The following is a 22,548-nucleotide window of genomic DNA, read 5'->3' as shown; positions in this document are numbered from 1 at the left end:
GTCTGTGGTCAGCAATGGCCAGCCTGTTGGGGACTCAGCTGCACCACACCACTGCCTACCACCCACAGTCGAACGGACTGGTGGAGCGTTTCCACCGTCACCTGAAGTCGGCTCTCATGGCACGCCTGCGAGGAGCTAACTGGGCGGACGAGCTTCCCTGGGTCCTACTCGGCATCCGTACGGCGCCCAAAGACGATCTGCACGATTCGTCGGCCGAGTTGGTGTACGGCGCACCCCTGGTCGTTCCCGGGGAGTTCACACCAGCCCCAAGGGGGCGAAAGGAGGAACCCGCAGCAGTCCTGGGCAGACTACGCGAGAGGCTCGGTGACCTGGCCCCCATACCCACTTCGCAGCATGGGCAGCACCCGACCTGTGTACCCAAAGACCTGCAGAACTGTAAGTTTGTGTTTGTTCGACGGGGCGGGCATCGGCCACCGCTGCAACAGCCCTACGAGGGGCCGTTTACGGTGATCAGAAACGACGGGTCCACGTTCGTGCTGGACGTTGGGGGGAGAAAGGAGGTTTTCACGGTGGACCGACTCAAACTGGCCCATGTGGACTTGGCGCAACTGGTCGAGTTTCCGGCACCGCGGCGCAGAGGCCGACCTCCCAAACAGGGCCCGGCCCAGACTGTGGACATTGGGGGGTGTACCGCCGGTTCTGGGGGGGGGGGGGGGGGGGGGGTTATGTGGCGACCCAATTACTAGCACACTCGAACCGGCTGACAATTAGCCAGAGTGCAGGCACAAAGGAAGATAGCCTCAGGGGGTTTCAGTACGTGCCTCTCGAGGTATCGGGTGGGGGAGACAGGCTTTAAAGCAAGACTGTGAATTTGAAATAAACTTATTCTTTGACTGCAGTTTATCGACTCCGTGTCGTTATTTTAGCGCTGCGTGTAGCACACCGCTACAACATAACCTTTCCTTTTAATAACACCTTTTAATCGTTTTGGAACTGAGGATACTAATTGTAGAAGATTTGCAAATGGAAATTTTGTCCATTCTTGCTTGATAGAAGACTTCAGCTGCTCAACAGTCCGTGGTCTCCGTTGTCTGATTCTCCTCTTCATGATGAGCCATACATTTTCAATAGGAGATAGATCTGGACTGGCAGCAGGCCAGTCAAGCACACGCACTCTGTGTCTACAAAGCCACGCTGGTGTAGCCTGTGCAGAATGTGGTCTGGCATTGTCCTGCTGAAATAAGCATGGATGTCCTGGGAAGAGACGTTGCCTTGATGGCAACATATGTCTCTCTAAAATCCTAATATACACCTCAGAGTCAATGGTACCTTCACATACATGCAACTCACCCATGCCATGGGCACTGACGCACCCCCATACCGTCAGAGATGCTGGCTTTTGCACCTTTCGCTGATAACAATCAGGATGGTCGTTTTCATCTTTGGCACGGAGAACTCGATGCCCGTTTTTTCCGAAAACTAGCTGAAATGTGGACTCATCTGACCACAGCACACGGTTCCACAGTCTTTCGGTCCATCTGAGATGAGCTCGGGCCCAGAGAACTCGCCGGCGTTTCTGCATAGAGTTGATGTATGGCTTCCTCCTTGCGTAATAGTTTCAAGTTGCATTTCTGGATGCAGCGACGGACTGTGCTAAGTGACAATGGTTTTCCGAAGTACTCCCGAGCCCAGGTGGCTATAATTGTCACAGTAGCATGACGGTTTCTTAGGCAGTGCCGCCTGAGGGCTCGAAGATCACGCGCATTCAATAGTGGTTTCCGACCTTGCCCTTTACGCACTGAGACGTCTCTGAATTCTCTGAATCTTTTCACAGTACTATGTACTGTAGATGTTGAAAGACCTAAATTCTCTGCAATCTTGCGTTGGGAAATGTTCCTTTTGAACTGACTAACAATTCTCTCACGAATTTTGGCACAAAGGGGTGAGCCATGACCCATCCTTGCTTGCAAAGACTGAGCCTTTGATGGACGCTATTTTTATACCCAGTCATGATACCTCACCTGCTGCAATTAGCCTGCTTAATGTGGAGTCTTCCAAACCGGTGTTACTTGAATAGTCTGTGCACTTTTCAATCTTATTTTAATTCAGTCCCAACTTTTGTTGTGTTGCAGCCATCAAATTCTAAATGTGTATATTTACAAAATACAATTAAGTTGGTCAGTAAAACTATTGAAAATCTCTTCTTTGTACTTTTGTCAGTTAAATAAGGGTTCACTTGAATTAACATATCACAGATTTTTGTTTTTATTGCATTTTGGAAAATATCCCAACTTTTCTGGAAATGGGGTTTGTAAATACAGGAGAGTTGTGACAGGTCCTGATCACTTAATTATCTCTACTGTACTAGAATAAAGACTGCCTCACAAACCACTAACAGAGGTTCCCAATCTGGGGTTCATGGACCCGTCGGTTTATGGTAGGGGTCCATGGCACCTAAAAGGCTGGGAACCCTGGCAAGACACAATAGCATTCATTTTTACAGATAAAGTCTCCAAAATCTCTTACTCACCCAAAGTTATACTGACTAGTACCTACAAAGTCACATGCTTCTCCTAAGAGCACAAGTAAAAGGAACGAAGAACAGTACAGCATAGGAACAGGCACTTCAGCCCATAATAATGTGCCAATCTAATTAAGCTAATGACCACATTATCCCTTCTGCCTGCATATGGCCTATATCCCTCTGTTCTCTGCATATTAGAAGTAGTACTTGTGACTCTAAAGCCCTGTCTACCATTTTTTTTAAAAATCGAGCTAATATGATAACAAACACAAGAAAATCTGCAGTTGCTAGAAATCCAAGCAACACACACAAAATGCTGGAGGGACTCAGCAGGCCAGGCAGCCTGCTGAGTCCCTCCAGCATTTTGTGTGTGAGAAGCTAATATGACCTTAGCCTCAACTCCATTTTCATACCTGTTCTGCATAATGCTTTACTTCCCTGGAGTACAAAAAAAGCCTGTTTTATTCAGTAGAGCATCTTTTTGGTTTCTACGCATCATGTTAATATGTAGCCCAAGTAAGCTCTGGATCATTGTTCCAGTGATGCAACTTCAAATTCTAGCAGAAAATTCTAATAATTAAATCTATATTATAATCCCACAAGGTCAACCCTAGGAAGAAAATCTGCCATCCTAATTCAGTTCAGCCTATGTATACAACTCCAAACCAATTAGTGTGATCTACAAGCTCTGCCAGTGAAGTCCACATTTTCTGAATAAATAAACTTGGAAAAAGTGTCACAGAACCCAAGCTAATCAGTCACCTATGCTTTGCAAAACTGGGATACTTTATTGGAAATTTAGGAAATTGATCAATATCTAATTAGAGATAACAATCAGTTCTCAAAGCATCTTAGTCCCAAAGTCATGATGCACAAGTGATTTTTTTTAACATATGCAAAGTGCAGAAAACATTTAATGCAATTAACTGCTATGAAGGTTCACATATTCAGCATGAAAGCACTGAACTAACTTGAAGGCAGAATCATTTCCTCCCTCTCAATGATATGATTCTACATAAAAGCAATTTAACACTAACTGTAGGATCAGAAGACTACTTAAAAATGAATTATTGAACAACTACCTATTTAGATACTTACTTTTCTCTATCTGTTTTGTAGATACGTGCAATCTCTGGCACTAGTGGGTCGTCAGGGTTTGGATCACATAACAGTGAACAAATGGACAATAGAACTGGAAAAGAAGTAACAAGAAATTTAGGGTTTGTTCTTCAACCAATGTATTTTACCTTATACCTCAAACATTCATTTTGCTCTAATTGAAATTACCTTACTCAAAGAAATCTAACCAGCTTTGCAAGGAAAATTTATATAGAGCAGCACGATATTCAGAAGGCCACTGTAGTTCAGAATAAACTAGAGGACCAAGATGAAAAATTACCAACATGTTAAAACTTGAAAATTTACTGTTTTTTTCACTGTTGCAGCTATATTTATTTAAATTTCCTTCTCCTCACCTCACAAACATGGGACTGAGGCACTGAATTTAATAATAATAAGTACTTTATTGATCCCGAGTGGGAAATTATTAAATGAAAGATCTATATATTAATGGCACCATTGCTACAAATGGATAAGTAAAAACACTGTGATTGTGGAATAGTAAATTAGATGAGAAAACACTATATAACATTGATTTTCAGAGATGCAGCATGGAAACAGGCCCTGCAGCCCAAGTCTGCAACACCAAACACCCAACCCATGTTATTCTTTGAACATTCCATGAATTACCCCTCAGACTCTTCTACTCAACTACACAATACAGGCAATTTAGCGTGGCTAATTAACGCATCATATGTATATTTTTGATATCGCTCAGGTTCAAATTACAATATAAAGTCCCTTAGCTAACTGGTTAGTTGAACTAAAAAGTGCTCAAACCTGACAACTCCAATTTTAACATTACTGCTTGTATATATCCTGTTAGATTCTTACCAAGTAGAATTAAACACAAAAATTTACAATGACAATCTAGTACTGACAGAGAGCTAGGGTTGTGATTATTTGATCAAAATAGATTTACTATGGAGTAAGACATTGCAGTTGGAAAATTTCATAAAGAGGACAATGGAATTCTACCAAAAAGGAGGCACTGAATCTCTTAGCAGACCTAAAGATGGAAAAATCCAAAGGGCCGTTGTATTGCAGGGTAGTATGATCAGCATGGGAGCAGATTGCTGGTACTGACAAATGTTTTCATATCTTCTCTAACTCATATCAGATGACTAGAAGGCAGCAAAGTTATCTCTATCAGGATGCGAAGCAGGTATAAGCCAAGTAACTAAAGTTAGTCACAAAACATAAATGAAAAAGAAATTATTGGACAAAATGCTGAGGGACAGGATCAATATGTATTTAAAGGAGCAGGAATTGAACAGCAATGATCAGGAGGCCTTGTTAAGGTTTCCAGCCTGAATTTCCTTGAATGCTTTTGAGGACATGACTAAGTGGTACTATGAGTATTGTACAAGACCATAAGACAAAGGAGCAGAATTAGGCCATTTGTTCCATCAAGTATATTCAGCCAGTTGATCATGGCTGATTTATTTTCCCTTTCAATGCCATTCTCCTGCCTTCTCCCTGTAACCTTAAAAAATCAAGAACCTATCAGCCTCTGCTTTAAACATAGCCAATGACTTCACCTCTGCAGCCATCTGTGGAAATGAACTCTATCACCTTCTGGCTAAAAAAATTTCTCCTCATCACTGCCCTAAAGTGATGTCCTTCTATTCTGAGGCTGTGCCCTCTGGTGCTAGATTCTCCCACTATGTGAAACATCCTGTCTTCATCCACTATCTAGGCCTGTCAATATTCAGCAAGTTTCAGTAAGATTCCCCAATCATTTTTCTAAATTCCAGCAAGTACAAGCCCAGGGCCATCAAATGCTCCTCATACATTAACCCTTTCATTCCCAGGATTGTTTTCATAAACCACCTCTGGACTCTAATGCCAGCACATTCTCCCTTAGATAAGGGGCCCAAAACTACTCTCAATAATCAAAATGTGGTCCAACCAATGCCGTATAAAGTCTTAGCATTACATCCTAGCTTTTTTAATTCTAATCCTCTTGAAATGAATGCTAACATTCAATTTGAATTCCTTACTACTGACTCAACTTGCAAGTTAACCTTTAGAGAATCCTGTACCAGAACTCCTTTTACATCACTGCCAGTCTGTACATCTCCTCCCCCTCCCCCCACCTTTTTTATTCTGGTTTCTATCCCTTCAGTCCCCGTGAAAAGTCTTGCCCAAAACTGTTTATTCCCCTCACAGATGCTGCCTGACCTGCTGAGCTCCAGTAGGTATTGCGTGTGTTGGACCTCTTGATATTGACAAACAAACAGCATTTTTAAAAAACAATACAAGAGCTCAGGCATTCACAACAAAAATAGTGTGGAAATATACAGCAAACGTAACACGCATTCATCATTTTTATTCAGCTATTTTAAAGTTTCCTCTACAGCATCCACTTTCCAAAAACAGACGTATGAGAGTATCTCATCTAATTCCCTCTTCAAGCTTCAACTCATTCCAACTTATAGTTGTTACTGCATCATAGACTGCAACAGATAGCATAAATGTAAGCAGGCTTTTTCCACTGACGATGGGTTAGACGAGAACTATAAGTCATGGGTTAAGGGTGAAAAGTGAAATATTTAAGGGGAATAGGAATAGTGAAGCTTCTTCACTCGGGGGTGTGGTGAGTGTGTGCCAGTGGAAGTAGTGGATGCAGGTTTGATTTCAACATTTAAGAGAAATCTGGATAGGTACATGGTTGGGAGGGGTAAGGAGGACTACGGTTCAGGTCAATGAGATGAGGCAGAATAATAGATCAGCATGGACTGGATAAGCCAAAGGGCTGTAGTGCTCTATGACTATGTTTAATGTGGTTTGAACAAATTAGATTTGAAATTAGCTTAACAATACACAAAGGTTATTCAATTGCAATTGATGACCACTGGCAAATCACAGAGGTTGACGCTGCGACCCCAAGTTTGTTATAGACAGTAAAATCAAGATGTAATTGTGAACTTAATAATCTTATCCCCTACAGCTGACATGATGATTGGTGGTATTATGGACAGCCAAAGGGTATTCTTTGGATATACAATTATATTGATTTAGGGACAGAAAAATGACAAATGAAGCTCAACACTGCACAATTTTCAAGGTTAAGTTTTGGAAGCACTAACGAGGTAGGTATACACACACCATGAATGAATGGGTCCCACGGAGTACAGATGAACTGAAGGACCTCCGTGTAAATGTTAAAAGACTCCAAAAGGTAACAGCACATACAAACAAGGTACCATATAGGGTATTGCCTTTATTTGCTGTGGCATAGAATTTAACGGTAGTGAGGTAATTAAATAGCTGTACAAAGTAGGCCACAGCTAGAGTCCTTGTGCAGTTCACCAACCTAAGAGAAAGGATATGATTATATTGGAAGGTTGCTGAAGAAATTTGGCCTGCAACGATGGAGCCTTTCAACTGTGAGGAGAGGCTGGATGTACATGGTTTATTTCCTTTACTGACGAGTACACTGAAAAAGGGTGTGGGTAGAAGTGAGGAGAAACACCTGATAGAAGTATATAATGGGAAACATTTCCCCTTCAAATACTTCCAGACCCAGAGGGCAGAGTTTTAAGCTATGAATTGTTTTAAAGGGGATCTGATGGGTTCATTTTATTTATTTTTCATGGAGTGGAACACATTACCAGAGGTGGCAGCTGAGGCAGATGCAATCATGATTAAAAGTCATTTAGACAGACAGTTAAATAGGCAACATATAGTGGATACAGACCTAATGTGTAAAAATAGGATCAGTGTTGATGGGCAAAAAGGCTGGTATGAACACTCTGGGTGGAGAGTGGGGGGAGGAGGAGAAACAAAGGGTCTACTTCTAAGTGATGGTGGATAAGGAGATTGAAGCAACAAAGGGAATAACTGCAGGGAATTTAATGAGTGGCATAGACACCACAGATCTTTAAAGTAACAGAACAAATCAATAAGGTGGTTAAAAAAGCATATGACTTCTATCAGTCAAGGCATGGAACACAAGAGCAGGGAGATTATGAAAGAGCCATAAAACACTGATTAGATCGCAGCTGTATGCAGTGGTCACCACACCACAAGTAAACACACCGAGTCAAAGGAGCGATACACTAAGGGGCCACTTTATTAGGTACAGGAGTGGAACCCAGTGTAACTTGCGTGTTGTAGCCCATTTATTTCGACATGTTGTACATTCAAAGATGCTCTTTGGCACACTTTGTGTTGTAACAAGAGGTTATTTGAGTTACTGTCACCTTCCCGTCAGCTCGAACCCATCTAGCCATTCTCCTCTGATCTCTCTCATTAACAAAGCATTTTTGCCCACAGAAATGCTGCTCACTGGATGCTTATTGTTTGGGGTGAACAACTGAATCTCTTGACTATGTCAGCATGCTTTTATGCATTGAGTTGATTAGATATTTGCATTAGCAAGGTGTATCCAATAAAGTGGCCACTGAGTGTAGAACAATGTTGCCAAGCACCCTGCAAGGAAAGATCAGAGCTCGAGCTTTTTACCACTGGAGCAGAAGAGGCTTAACTGAGGTGTACAAAATTTTCTTTATAAATCTATGTCCCATGGCTTTTGCTATCAAAACTCATTGCCATTCTTTCAAGGACAATCAGTGACTAACAAAATCTGCCCTTACAATAAAACACATTCAAAAAAACTAAAATACAAAGTGCAGCTAATAGCCTAGTTGATTGATCAACTTTAAATCCTGACACCCCTTGGGTTCAGGAGAAGACAGTCATTTGGTCTGAAATGTGCAAAAAACAATGTCACTATACCTTTAGAAATAGTTAATGCAGGGGACCACTGTGATCTTAGAATATCAAGGCAGATGCTGCCATTACTGTTAATATTTGGGTGATAAATTCTTGTTGTAAATGCAACCTGAAAGCATAAAAAAAATCATAGAACATTTTTTTCAGTTGATAAGGTACATAACAACACAATTTAAGTTCACCTCATACAATTTTTGGAATAACACAATGAGCAATGATTCACTCAAAAGTGAAAATGGAGCTTTTCAATCAGTGTCAAACACCAAACTAAAACTAATTCAGCCCTCCATATACAGTGCCTACAAAAAGTATTCACCCCTTAGAAGTTTCCGTGTTATATTGTTTTACAACATTGAATCAGTGGATTTCATTTGGCTTTTTTTTGACACTGATTACAGAAAAAGACTCTTTTGTGTCAAAGTGAGAACAAATCTCTATAAAGCAATCCAAACTAACTCTAAAAACACAAAATAATTGATTTTTGACCAACAGACTAAACCCTATGTTTGGTGCAAGCCAAACACTGCTCATCATCAAAAACACCCCATCCCTACTATGAGGCCCATCATACTGTGGGGATACTTCACTGCAGCAGGCCCTGGAAGGCTGGTGAAGGTAGAGGGCAAAATGAATGCATCAAATTACAGGGAAATCCCAGAAGAAAACCTGATGCAGTTTGCAAGAGAACTGCAACTTGGGAGAAGATCTGTTTTTCAACAAGACAATGACCCCAAGCATAAAGCCAAAGCTACATAAGAATGGCTTAAAAACAAAATGTTAATGTCCCGGAGTGACCAAGTCAGAGTCCAGACATCAATCCAATTGAGAATCTGTGGCTGGACTTGTAAAGGGCTGTTCACTCACGATCCCCCTGCAATCTAACAGAACTTGAGCAGTTTTTTAAGAAGAATATTTTAAAATTGCAGTGTCCAAATGTGCACAACTGACAAGAGACCTATCCACACACACTCAAGGCTGTAATTGCTGCCAAAGGTGCATCTAGTAAATACTAACTTGAAAGGAGTAATTATGCAATCAATTATTTGTGTTTAATAATTGTAATAAATTTAAACCAATTTGTAAAAATTTATTTTCACTTTGACACAAGAGTCTTTTTTGATCAGTGTCAAAAAAGCCAAATTAAATCCATTGTGATTCAATGTTGTAAAACAATCAAACATGAAAACTTCCAAGGGGGTTAATACTTTTTTGGCACTGTAGCGGAGATTGAAAGTCTGGCTGAATGGTGCCATAACAACCACCTTTCAGTCAATGTCAGCAACTGGAAGTTCATGCGCCAGTTCACACCAGAGGATTAGAGGTGGAAAGAGTCAACAACTTCCTCAGCATTATCATTTCAGAGAATTTGTTTTGGGTCCAGCATGTAACTGCAACATCTCTACTTTCTTAGAAGTTGGCACAGATTCAGCATCTAATCTAAAATGTTGACAAACTTCTACAGATGCACAAAAGACAATATACTGACTGGTTGCATCACAGCCTGGTGTGTGAACACCAGTGCTCTTGAATGGAAAAAAAAAACTACAAAAAGTAGCGGATAGAACATTATCCATCACAGGTAAAGGCCTTCCCACTACTGAGCACATCTACAGTAAGTACTGTCACAGGAAAACAGCATTCTTCATAAAGGGTCTCCACCATCCAGGCCGTGCTCTCTTCAAACTGCTGCCAAGAGGTACAAGAGCCTCAAGTACCACACCACCAACTTCAGGAACAGTTATTACTCCTCAACAAAAGCTCTTGAACCAGAGGGGATAACTTCACTCATCCCAATACTGAACTGATTCCACAACCTACGGGCTCACTTTTAAGAACACAACAATTTGTGTTCTCGATACTTATTATTTTTTCTTTTCTTTTTGTATTTGCAGTTTGTTGTCTTTTGCACATTAGTTATTTATCTGTCTCTGTCATGTGCAGTTTTTCATTGATTCTGTTGTTTCTTTCTATTTACTGAGAATGCCTGCAAGCAAATGAATCTCAAGATACTTTGATAACAAATTTACTTTGAAGTTCAAAGATTCTGAACTTTGAAGAGAAATCAAAAGGTAGAATATTATCTGAATGGGGAGAAATTGTAAGTGAATGAAACCCGGAGGGGTTTAGGTGTTTTACTGCATAGAACCTAGTCTAACATGGTGAAGACAGACAGGTTGCAACTGGGTTGGAATGTAAAACTGGAGAGGTTTTGTTGCAATTTCACAGTATTTTAGTGAGACCTCACTTGGAATAATACTGTGTATTGATTTGGTCCCTTATCCAAAAATAAGATATTGCATTAGAAATTCACTAGGAAATTCCTGAGATTAGAGGGTTGTCCTATTAAGAAAGGTTAAATAGTTTGTGTCTGCATTTTTAAAGATGGATTGAAAAGGTAGATGCAAATCATTTGAAGGTATACTACCTTCAAAGTTAATTTTATAGTTCAACAGCTTCCCTAAAGGACATAGTAATGTGAAATGTATTTCCTCTAATTTATCAAAATACACAAGGGGTAGACATTCAGATGTGAATCAGTGGCTAGGCAAAGAGGAAATTCCATGTTCCATGACCTGGCAGTTTGTTTGGGGGAAAAAACCACTTGTCATTCAAATCTTTAAATTTATTAATTAAATCTGTCAGTGCTCAAGTAGTACAAAATATGACAACACTTTAACAATTAATCATAATAGGTGACAACAGCTATACTTGCCTTAGGTGGTTTAAATGGATAGTCTGTAGGAAAGTGAATTGTCAAGAAAAAGACTCCACCCTGATATGGACTGTCATTCTACAGAGAAAAATAAAACTAATTTTATAATCCTTCAAACAATAAAAATCTGTATTATCAAACTTTGAACAAATACTTACAGGTCCCATGATTGTTGCTTGCCAGTGAAATGCTAAAGAAGAAAGAAAAATTGATTATTTAAATCAAAAACAAGAAAAAAAAACAAATTAATACATTTATACAATTACATTTGATATTCAAAGCTTAGCCTAAAGGCAGATAAAACAAAACAAATAAATCTGAGAAGCAAACTGGAAATCACCAGACGATCTGGCAGTATCTAAGAGTCTTCAACACTTTCTACAGTTTCTGCCTGACGTACTGAACATTTCCAGATTTTCTACCTTTATTTTGGTCTAAAGTCATACTAACAAACTGCATTCCACACATTGTTGCAAGGTGGATAAAAATGGGCACACTAACTTTCATTCTTCTCCCAAGTCGATGATGGCTGATAACCAACAAGGGCCAGCTTAAAAACCACTCACCAAACCAGAATCAGTAAGTTTAACAAAGCCAGAATGCAGGAAAATTCAGGAATTAATTTAGAATTTGAGCAGATAACTTTAAGACTGAAACCTTACAATGGAAAAAAAAATTAAAATCCAACCCAGCAAATTCATGCCTATAAGTAAAATGTAATAAATGCATTTCGAAGGACAGAACCAAGTGGACAGGCTGGCTCAACTATAAGCGGCATATAGTGTAACCAAAGTAGAGGTAATGAAAAAAGCCTCAATCAGCCAAATAAATCTCCAAAATGTACATCACTGTACCACTGTGAAATCCATACATAAAAGGAAACTATTGTCAACTAAGATTTGTGTGTTAAATACTTCAGGTGGTCCTGCCCAAGCCAGAATTATGAACTGTAACTTGTTATGACCTAGTAGTGCCAAGATCTTTTTCTCCTTAATATAACCCTATATACCAAGAAGCGTTATGTTAGATATGTTATTTTTGTTGAAGATCTGAAATACCACATCCAAAGCTTCTAGTAGATGCAAAACAAAAATAACCCAAGGAATTCTGAATCAAGTAATTAATTCTAATTCAAGTCACTAGTTTACCATTCAACATATTGATCTATAATAACACAAAGCATATCAATTGGGAGCAAGTGTAAACTGTTCAGCCCCTCAAGTCTTGCCATTTCATAAGGCCAAGGCTTTGTATTTGTATTCCCATCCAGCTGCGATAAACTGTCATTTTTTGCCTGTCCACAATTGTTTAAATACTCTATTCACTTGTTCTACACATTTGAAATGATGATGATGGAGGGACTGCCCATATCAATTCCCCCCCGCAAAAAAACCCATAAAAGAACATGATATATTAATCTAATCTACATACTTCAACTCAAAATGTTAATTTAGTTTCCCTCTCCACAGATACAACCTGACCCGCTGTGAGCATTTTCAAATTTTTAGGTGAAAGAATGCTAGACCTGATTTTTACTTCAGTCAAAAGGAACTGCACTAAAACTTAAATCCACCTCAAATATTAAGCCACCTTCAGAAAGCCATAGCTCCCATTACTTCACTCAAATTGCCTCAGAACACATTCTCCAGAAGACAACTTTGGAAGCTCAGAACCTGCCATTTCATAGGCCCAAATTACTCACTGAATGCTAAGCTCTTTGGAACTATTCAGATGAAAATTAGTTTGCAGACATTACCTGCAGCATTTAGTCACCACTATCACAGAGGCCCAATTTCTTCACACATTGAAGATTAAGTTCAACACTCTGGAACTTTCCAAAGTCCCAGAGTCATACAGCACTGAAATAGGGTCTTTGGTGCATCAAGTCCACACCAACCATCACAAATTTTACATTAATCTGATTATTTTATTCTCCAAACACTCCCTCAACCTTCCCCAGATTATACAAACCACCTACATGTTAGGAACAATTTAGAGACGCCAATTTTTCTACCAACCTGCATACATGGAGGTTGGGCAGTGGCAGAGAAACTGGACCAACCAGAAGAATCTCATGCAGTCACAAGGAGACCATACAAACATCGTAAGGACAACACCCAAGGACAGGATTAAATCAGAATCTCTGGCATTGAGGCAACAATCCCATAGGCTGCTTTATCTAATACCCATTTGTGTTGAAATGGCCTTCTAAAGAGAGCCGATAGAGGTATATAAAATTATGAGAGGCATAGATACGGTAGAAATGTCAAATAGTAGAGAACAGTTTCAGGTGGAGTGGGGGTGAGGATGGGGATGGGTTCAATGGAGATTTATGAGGCAAGTAACTTTAATATACAAAGACTGCAAGGTGCCTGGAACACACTGCTGGGGATGGCAGCAGATACAATAGCAATGTTTAAGAGGCATTTAGACAAACATGAACTGGCAAGCCATCTAGAGATATAGCCCATCTACAGGCAAATAGAATTAGCTTGAATTGATGTCATGGTCAGCACAGACATTGCGGCTCAAAGGGCCTGCTCTCAGTGACACTTAAACTGAAAATTGGTTAAACTTGCAATCATGCTGAATGTCAGGTACAAATCAGTACAAAATTACTAACAACACAAAGATTGACAACTGTTTGCCTTTGGAAAATGGTTAACTTTAAATCAACAACAATCTTCAAAATTTAGCATTAAAAATCTTCCCATAAATTCCAAAAACAATGTAACTTTAGACATAATTGCACATCTCAATTATCTGATGTGTTAATTGGGAGCCCACAGACTCCAAGAGTTAGGTGACAAGTTCAGTGGTATATCCAGAAAGCCAAAAGCAGTGCTGAAAGTGAAGACAGAATCTGAGCTGATTTTCAACTTCAAAACCATTTTCTAGAACTGTCCCCAATTCCTGTGTTACACTGCTGGACACACCCTTCAATCCAAGACAGACACAGGTAATCCCATTAAATAATACAGCACTGAAATGGGCCTTTTGGCCCAGTCAGTCTATGCTGACCTGGTCTTTTGCCTCATCCCATATACTTTCATCCAGACCATATCCTTCCAAGCCCCTCTTAATTGGTCTGTCAACTAATTCTCAATCCATGCCAAGACATTACCCTCAGTATTGTGTACTTTAATCTTGTTGGCCAATTTCCTGCATGGGATCATACTGAAACCCTTCTTAAAATCCGAATACGTCACCTAGATTAGTTCACTTTTATTTTAAACTCTATTAGGATATCCTCAAAGTATTTCAATACAGTAGCTGCCAAATCCTAATATTCTTTTCTAGGTATTATTTTCTTACACCTCTTACTGATGACTTATTCCTCCCCGCTACTGATAGTAAACAAATAAGTAAGGACCACCATCCATGGTACTGTAGCAGTTAGCGTGACGCTATTACAGCTTGGGGCATTCCAGAGTTTGGAATTCAATTCTGGCACCATTTTGTAAAAAGTCTCTGTATGTCATCCCTATGGAATGCGTGGGTTTACCCTGGGTGCTGTGGTTTCCTCCCACAGTCCAAAGTACTGGGTAGGTTAAATAGTCATTGTAAATTATCCTGCGATTAGGTTAGGGTTAAATCAGTATTGTGCGGCTGCTGGGCTGGCGTGGCTCAAAGGAGGGAAGGACCTATTCCATGCTGTATCGCTAAATAAAATAAATCTTTTCTCAATCCTGCATTTCTGAAAGTGTGGTTATATCTGCCATCCTCCAAACTGCAAGAACCACCTGAGACACCAGAACTTTAGAAGATAAGAATTAAAATATTAATTGGTATACTTTTTAAAAACAATTCAAAGCATTACAGGTCCTCCCTAAGTTCTTCAAAATTATTTAATGTTACAAAAGTGTATTGCCTGTACACACAATTGAGTGTCTTGGAAGACCAGCAGAATAGATACATTTTACAATTTAACTATATTGGTGGGCTTGCAAACTGAAAATTTGGAGAAGGTATGTGCATCAAAGACTCAAGCGATACTAATTGCTTTCTGGCTGATGAAAACTCATACAAGTGATTTTAGAGCTAGCTCGTGATTTGAAAGTAGGTTATGTAACTTGGAGATCCTTAAACATCTGCCAACACTCACCAACAAAATTGCCACATCAAAACCTACCCAAATGAAGACTTTTCCACCAAGTGCTGACTGAACAGCAAACCCAACCCAAGTAAAAGTTCCTAAATTTGCTGCAGATCTGAAGGAGCAATAGCTTTTTATTCTTCACTGAAGATTGTTAGTGAAGGTATAACTTCACATGAACTACATACGTCACTAATGGATATGGTGAGGATTCAGGAGGTAAACGTAAAAACCAAGAGAAAAATATCTGATGGAATCGTGCATGGCTCTTAAGCACTGGATGCTTCCACTGAGCAATCTTTTTTAAAAATTGATTTTAAATAATACTATTGTCAGTACAATTTGCTTTATTAACATAGTTCATCTAAAATACTCACCATCATCGCCAACTGGGCCTGCAGAACACTGTGCTGGAGGATCACGAGCCAAATCACTTAGCTCCTAGATTTAAAAATGAAAACAGTTACAGTTCAGTAATTATAAAAAAAATCAAGTCTGTAAAAGTGCTTGTTGGACATTGCTTGTCAGAAATTTTAAAGCTACTATATTAGAAATTCATCCTGTGAATTCGTGATATTGATTAGCCAGTATAAAGCAGTAACAGAACTTGTATTCTGCCAGGTCCATGGTCATTTCTTTCAATGATACCTGTTCATCACTGGCAGATTGTTATTCTTTTTAAATTCATTGTTATGAAGTTATTTTTGAAATTAGAAGCATGATGCCATGCCTGTAGTATGGATACGGGATAGCAGCAAAGTTAAAAGGAGAAAGGCAAACAGGGAAATGAAAGTCAAATTTATTGCAGTGGAAACAGGAGATGACGCAGTTTGAAGTGGCTTGAGTTTAAAGGTATTCCAAAAACTCTTTTGTAGTACCTATTTATTTGTGATGTGCACTATTGCAAGCATTTAATAGGTAGTGGGACATATCCTCACTACCCTTCCCCCAACCTTAAGGTTGTCATAACTGAGACGGGGTTAGTAGGGATAAGCTCACTACTTAAATGGTGGGCGTCTCAAATAGCCTTTGACACCAAGTCTAGCTCCTGGCCTTCGCACATGGCTTAGCTAAGCCCAGCGGAACTATTTCTACTGACAAAAGAAGGCACAAAGGTGGGTTATTGGTGGCTTAAAACCAGTTGTTCCGGCAGATGGGGCTTGGCAGTTCAACCAGAAGGAAAACTCTTAATTCAAACCTCCACTGCCTTGCAGCTATACCCACTCATGAGAAAGGCATTGGGAGTAAACCCCCAAGGGAAAAATTTGGAGCTGGAGTCACTATGGCAGTCCTACACTGAATTCAACGATGACTGGCAACTCCTGTGACACCACTGGTGCCAAACAGTATCAGTCTCTGCCATTCCTTTGGATTCACCAGCTGCATGGGCAACAGCTTGTTCTCAATATTGTTCTGCCCTGGCTTGCATACCAACTGATGGCACTGCACAAACAACGTAGACAACTAGGACACAGCATCCATGGCTGTCCCTGACCAACATAGACTAATAAGTATTTACTTTGATTATGAATTATAGTAATTTGTAATGTCTATAACAAATTACTAAAGGCTGTTTTAACAATTTGTTACAGGCATACTGCTGCTACAGTTTTCATCACTTAGGTCAGTGACAATAAACCTGATTCTGATTTTTATAATTACCTTAAAGTATATATGTCAAACTCAAGGCCCGCGGTGGAATTATCTTTGGCCCGCGAGATAATATCTAATTACTATTAAAGCTGGCCCCAGTAATCGAAGCGCCTATGGCGTATGATATGGCTAATGCTGAGTTTATTCAGGTACCAGGTTTTCAGGGTTTTTAGTGTTTATTCGGCAGTCTTCTTCATAAGAAACGGAATTTGTAAAGTGAAACACTTTGTAGTTATAGCAGAGACTGAGACACGAGAGCAGGCTGAAAAAACGGAGGCAACGAAAGCTGCATTTTGCTCAATCCGGCCCATGACCTAAAATGAGTTTGACACCCCTGCCTTAAAGCATGAATGAACAGAATTCAGTAAAAAAAAGGATTTGGAAATACATGTACACAAATCTGATGTTGGTATATCACACAGCTGGGAACAGTGGGATTTTAATTTCAAAGAAAAAGTTCTATGTTATGGAAACCACTACCTGGAGTAGCAATGGCAGCAAATTTTCAGAAAATCTGAAATGGCTGAAAATCACAACTTCGGAATTAAAGTTCAGGGTCATAACCACAGATGTGTCTTACCACAGTCAAAGAGGACTAGAAAATGTAAATCCAGCACCATATACAAGTAGAATGGCAGTGCCCTACCTCAGGGGTCACCAACCTTTTAACCTTTTTTGCACAGTGGACCGGTTTAATATTGACAATATTCTTGCGGACCGGCCAACGGGGGGTGTTAATCACAACCGGAATATAGGTAATAAGTCAACTACAAGTGGCTAATTAATACACTCAATTTTGTTTCTAAACGGGTTTACCTAATGAATGTAGTATTAAACACAACGCATATTTTCCTCGCATGAATATAGTGATAAATCAATTGCAACTCACTTATAAGTCAATAGCATCATAACATTTTAAATAACTTTTGGATATTAAACACACAGTGCATATTTTCCTTGTATGAACATATAAAATTATTGCAACACACCAGTGAGAGGACAAGGTAAGGACCGGAAGTCCCCGTACGGGGCTGCGGCGGTTGCAGTCCAGAGAGAGTGACTGACCGAGCGAGGAGTGCAACAGGGGGCATGCCCGCCCTCCTTGTAGGATCTATTGGCCGACAAAAGTTTGTCTCGAGGGATGACTTTCAGTAGATCACAGCGAGGTAGCTGCTCTACTACTTATGAAACCCTGAGCCCGAAATAGGTCTGCGAATATTTTAGCACCGGGTTTCCCACGAACATTTGGTTGCTAAACAGGTTCAGAGGCGGCGCCCATCTGTCCGCGTTCCAGGCCAGTACCAATGGCACTTCCCGCCAGCCGCACGAGGCCACCAGTTACCCGAGGCCAACCAGTGATCCCTGGCGCGAGGGTATCACTACGTTTAGGTGACTGATGACCTCTCGTAGGTAATAACTGCACATGCGTAATGACCTCTTGTGTGTTCAAGTTCAACAATGGGCGTGACAGGGAATGAGGAAAGGTGCAGCTGTCTCATATCGCCAAATCAGTTTTCTCGCGGCCCAGTAGCACATGCTTTGCGGCCCGGTGGTTGGGGACCACAGCCCTACCTCACTATTATCCTTTGCCTCTTCACAGCCTGAGAATTCTCACCGCTCTTTCAACACTGCTATTTAAATACTGGTGGTATGGCACATAAAATGCAGTCTCCAGCTATCAACTCCTTCCCTCTTCTGAACTTCCTTTTGAGATACAACCAGTGATAATTTGTACCTGAGTGTCCAATCAAATTCAGCTTGTGTTTCATATTCTCTCGCGTTACAGCTGTATAGAACTTTGGTAAGACCACATTTGGAGCACTGTGTGTAGTTCTAGTTGCCGCATTACAGGAAGAATGTGGAGAGAGAGAGAGAAATGAGGTTCACCAAGATGTTGCCTAAATTTAAGTACATTAACTACAAGGAGAGACTGAACAGACTTGGATGTCGGAGTCTCAGGGGCAACGTGATGGAAGGATAATACGAGAGACATAGGTTAGATAAAATCTTTTTCCAGGGCAGAAAAGTCAAATAATAACTTGGCAGCATTATGGTTTATTGACTTTTATACTCCATACCCCAACTGATGAAGACTGTTCACCTTCATCGTCCTATCTACTTTGGTTGCAAATTTGCACTCAAAGATTCTTCTGTTCATTAGTGCTCAAAGGGTCCTGCCATTTGCTTTATATGTAGGTTGGTTAGGGCTAGAATTAATTCCTGCCTGACCAAGGACCTGGAACCACAACAACTCACCTATGAATACAACAACTCTACAGGAGTGCACTGTGACTTACTGAAAGCTGCTCTATGTAGGTTTTACAATCTTCTTCAATATCTACAAGCCCAATTTGTCTTCTATCAACATTAATTAGACCATCCAATTTTTCAACCAAATCATCTTTCATTTCCCTTCAGTTCTGCAGTTTATTCTCTCTCACAAGCCTATTAACTTCCATATGCTATAGGAGCAGAATTAGGCCATTTGGCCCATCGAGTCTGCTCCACCATTTCATCATGGCTGATCTATTTACCCCTCAGCCCCAATCTTCTGCCTTCTCCCCGTATCCCTTCATGCCCTGACCAATCAAGAATCTATCAACATTTACCTTAAATATACATTAAAGACGACCTCAACAGCTGCCTGTGGCAAAGAATTCCACATATATACTATAAATTCCTCATCTCCCTTCTAAAAGGAAGCCCCTTTGGTCTTAGACTCTCCCAACATAGGAAACAACCTCTCCACATCTACTCTATTGAGGCCTTTCACCATTCAACAGGTCTTATGAGGTCATCCCCCATTCTTCTGAATTCTGTGAATACAGGCCTAGAGCCATCAAACACTCTTCATATGACAAGCCATTCAATCCTGTAATCATTTTCGTGAACCTCCTTTGAACCCTCTCCAGTTTCAGTATATCCTTTCTAAGATAAGGGGACCAAAACTGCTCACAATACTCAAGTGAGGCCTCACCAGTGTTTTATAAAGTCTTAATATTATATTCTTGCTTTTATATTCTAGTCCTCTTGAAATGAATGCTAACATTTGCCTTACTCACTACACTCAACCTGCAAATTAACCTTTAGGGAATCCTGCACAAGAACTGCCAAGCCTCTTTGCACTTCAGTTATATGTATTTTCTCTCCATTTAGAAAATAATCAACCTTTTCATTTCTTCTACCAAAGTGCATGTCCGTACACTTCCTAACACTATTCCAGCTGCCATATCTTTGCCCATTCTCCTAATCTGTCCTTTTTCCTTTCAGTTAGTCCTGACGAAGGGTCTCGGCCCAAAACCTCAACAGTGCTTCTTCCTATAGATGCTGCCTGGCCTGCTGCGTTCCACCAGCATTTTGTGTGTGTTGCTTGAATTTCCAGCATCTGCAGATTTCCTCGTATTTGCTCCTGTCTATCCTGATTGTTTCTGCCTTTGATTCATTTCTACATAGAACTCTGAGATGTGATTTCCAACAGCTAATTAATCTGCCAGTACATGTTCAAAATGAGATAAGACAAAATCACAAAATTAAGGGATATTGGGAAAATCTAGTAGCTGCAAAGGACTACATAACCTACTTATACTCTATTAGTATGGAAACACAATCACACTTGTTTGACCTTTTTTTACATGAACTTAATACTGCACAAATGCAATTTTCTCATTCTCTTCAATTGTTTGGTTATAATACTTCTGTAGAAGCCAGGCAGGTTTGTTTAAATTCCATAATAGTTCATAAATATTTAAGTGATGGTAGAAAAGTTCAGGAAACGATAGAGAAGCTAAAATCTATACTTTGCAGATATTAGATGAGAGGTGATCTCAGAGGAACATACAAAATCCCTATCAGGCTTAGGACAGATACAGCAATAACAAGAAAAATCTTTACCCAGAAGCTACTGTATCTTCAGAATTCCTTCCCCAAGTTTGCGGCCACTCAGTCTATGAACACATTCAAGAGATCAACTGATTTTTTTAAATTTAAGGGAAATTCAGGGACATGGGATTATTTCAAGAAAGTGGTACTGAAGTAAAATATTACCCATGATCTGCTGAAACAGTTGACTTGACACATGGGTTCCGCTACATTTTTATTCAAAGTAGTTGAAAAGACACAAAATCCACTAAGGGAATCAAATTGATAAGCCTAAAAGACTTGTAGGTATTTACTGTGAATATTTTTTCTATAATAAAACGGCAAAGTAATCCAAAAATCCTTAATTTCCACATTACTACCTCACTTCAAAAATTATCACAATTTCAAGCTGTAACCAGTTTTTGCAAGGGTTTATAATGAAGTTAAAAATTCAAATAAATTAGATATTAAATTACAAAGTAAGATCCAATACTACCCTTAGAAAACTAAGATAGACCATACCAAAATCTTTTAACCTAAATTGAAAGCAACCATATCCACTCAGAAAGTGCAAGCAAACCGAAATATAGATGAATTAATGCTCAATGCACTGACAAAACTGAATCAATTTCCACGTTCTATGGGTCACTCCTTGTAGACAAACGTTTGATCTAATCCTTCATACCAAGTAATTAAAAAAACAGCAGGAACAAGTTCCTGAAAGCAAGATATTAACTGAACTCTATACTTCAGCTCTGATTCAAGAGGAAGTTAATGCATTTTTTTGATTGGTTTCAATATAATGTTTTGCCTTATACACAAAATGCTGCAGGAACTCATTAGGTCAGGCAGCATCCATGGAAATGAACAAACACGACAAGGGGTCTCGGCCTGAAACATCAATTAGCTATTCACTTCCATGGATGCTGTCTGAATTGCTGAGCTCCTCCAGCATTTTATATATGTTACTTTAGATTTCCAGCATCTGCAGAATTTCTTGGGTTGGTCATTATTACATACGGATTTCCCAAGATAACAATGTTGCAGGTGTCAGAAATATGCAAGAGAATCAGGAAAAAACTGGAAATACACTTCAAGTCAGGCAGCATCTGTGGAGAAAGAAACAAAGTTAACATTGCAGCTTCAAGAGATCTTTCATTGGATATTCACTGGAGATCTTTGGTACCTTACCAGGATATGGGGGGAAGGGAATGAGGTGAATTAAAATAAACTAATGCCCAGATGTGAGAGGCAAAAAAGAAAGCAATAGATAAGGAGACAGGAGTGGTGATGAGGACTAGAATACAGACATATAGGTGAGGTGAGGGGGCGAAAGGAAGGAGGTGGAATGTAATGAGTCGAGGGTGGGGTGGGAGGCCAGACGAGGGGTCTGTGCCGGGGTTCAATGGACAAGGACACTGCCGACAGCAGTAATCGCTCACTTCTCGTTCCCGACGCATCATCTCCCGCAATTCCTGGGCAAAGTGACAATACCCACCGAGCCTGGGAGAAGCGGAGTCAGCGGCCTGGTCTCCCCGCTGCCCGAGTGTGAGGGAAAACATCGAGTCTGGGCCCGCATCATCCCCCCCCCCCCCACCCCCCAGGCCCGGCCCCGTCTCTCTACCTTGGTAATCCGCTTCATTGCCATCCCGCGGGTCGGCACCTCCCGCTCTTTGTCGGGACTGACGAGTAGGGCGAATCAGGGCGGCTAATTACTGTGGGTGCCGCCGGTGCCGCGGCTGCTCGGCTCCCCCAGCCCGTGGGGCCGGAGCGCGGATTCGGTGCGGACTCTGTCCGGTAGCTGCAGCGCCGTTATCTCTCGCCACAAGATGGCGGCTGCCGGAACTACTTCCCGCCCCGAGACTGCGCACGTATCTGCCGCAC

The 22,548-nt window shown here is 40.4% G+C and overlaps 1 protein-coding gene across 3 annotated transcripts in view; it reads right to left on the bottom strand.

The window, feature by feature from the left end:
* LOC140726232 (ubiquitin-conjugating enzyme E2 D3-like) overlaps positions 1-22,548 on the bottom strand; it is a 39,908-nt gene extending 17,360 nt beyond the window's left edge. The window contains exons 1-6 of one of the 3 annotated variants that reach the window (XM_073042325.1): positions 22,289-22,537; positions 15,531-15,594; positions 11,216-11,247; positions 11,058-11,135; positions 8,348-8,453; positions 3,584-3,677 (exon numbers count right to left, since the gene is read on the bottom strand). In XM_073042325.1, the coding sequence (XP_072898426.1) occupies positions 3,584-3,677; positions 8,348-8,453; positions 11,058-11,135; positions 11,216-11,247; positions 15,531-15,594; positions 22,289-22,312 (398 nt within the window). In that variant the 5' untranslated portion in view covers positions 22,313-22,537. Of the gene's footprint in view, positions 1-3,579; positions 3,678-8,347; positions 8,454-11,057; positions 11,136-11,215; positions 11,248-15,530; positions 15,595-20,697; positions 20,723-22,288 lie in introns of those variants that run through there. The other 2 variants (XM_073042327.1, XM_073042326.1) reach the window with 2 other exon arrangements.

Source organism: Hemitrygon akajei, chromosome 4, assembly GCF_048418815.1.
Source record: "Hemitrygon akajei chromosome 4, sHemAka1.3, whole genome shotgun sequence".
In the NCBI taxonomy this organism is placed as follows: domain Eukaryota; kingdom Metazoa; phylum Chordata; class Chondrichthyes; order Myliobatiformes; family Dasyatidae; genus Hemitrygon; species Hemitrygon akajei.
The sequence above is the reverse complement of the archived record's forward strand: the minus strand, read 5'-3'. Positions and strand labels throughout refer to the sequence as shown.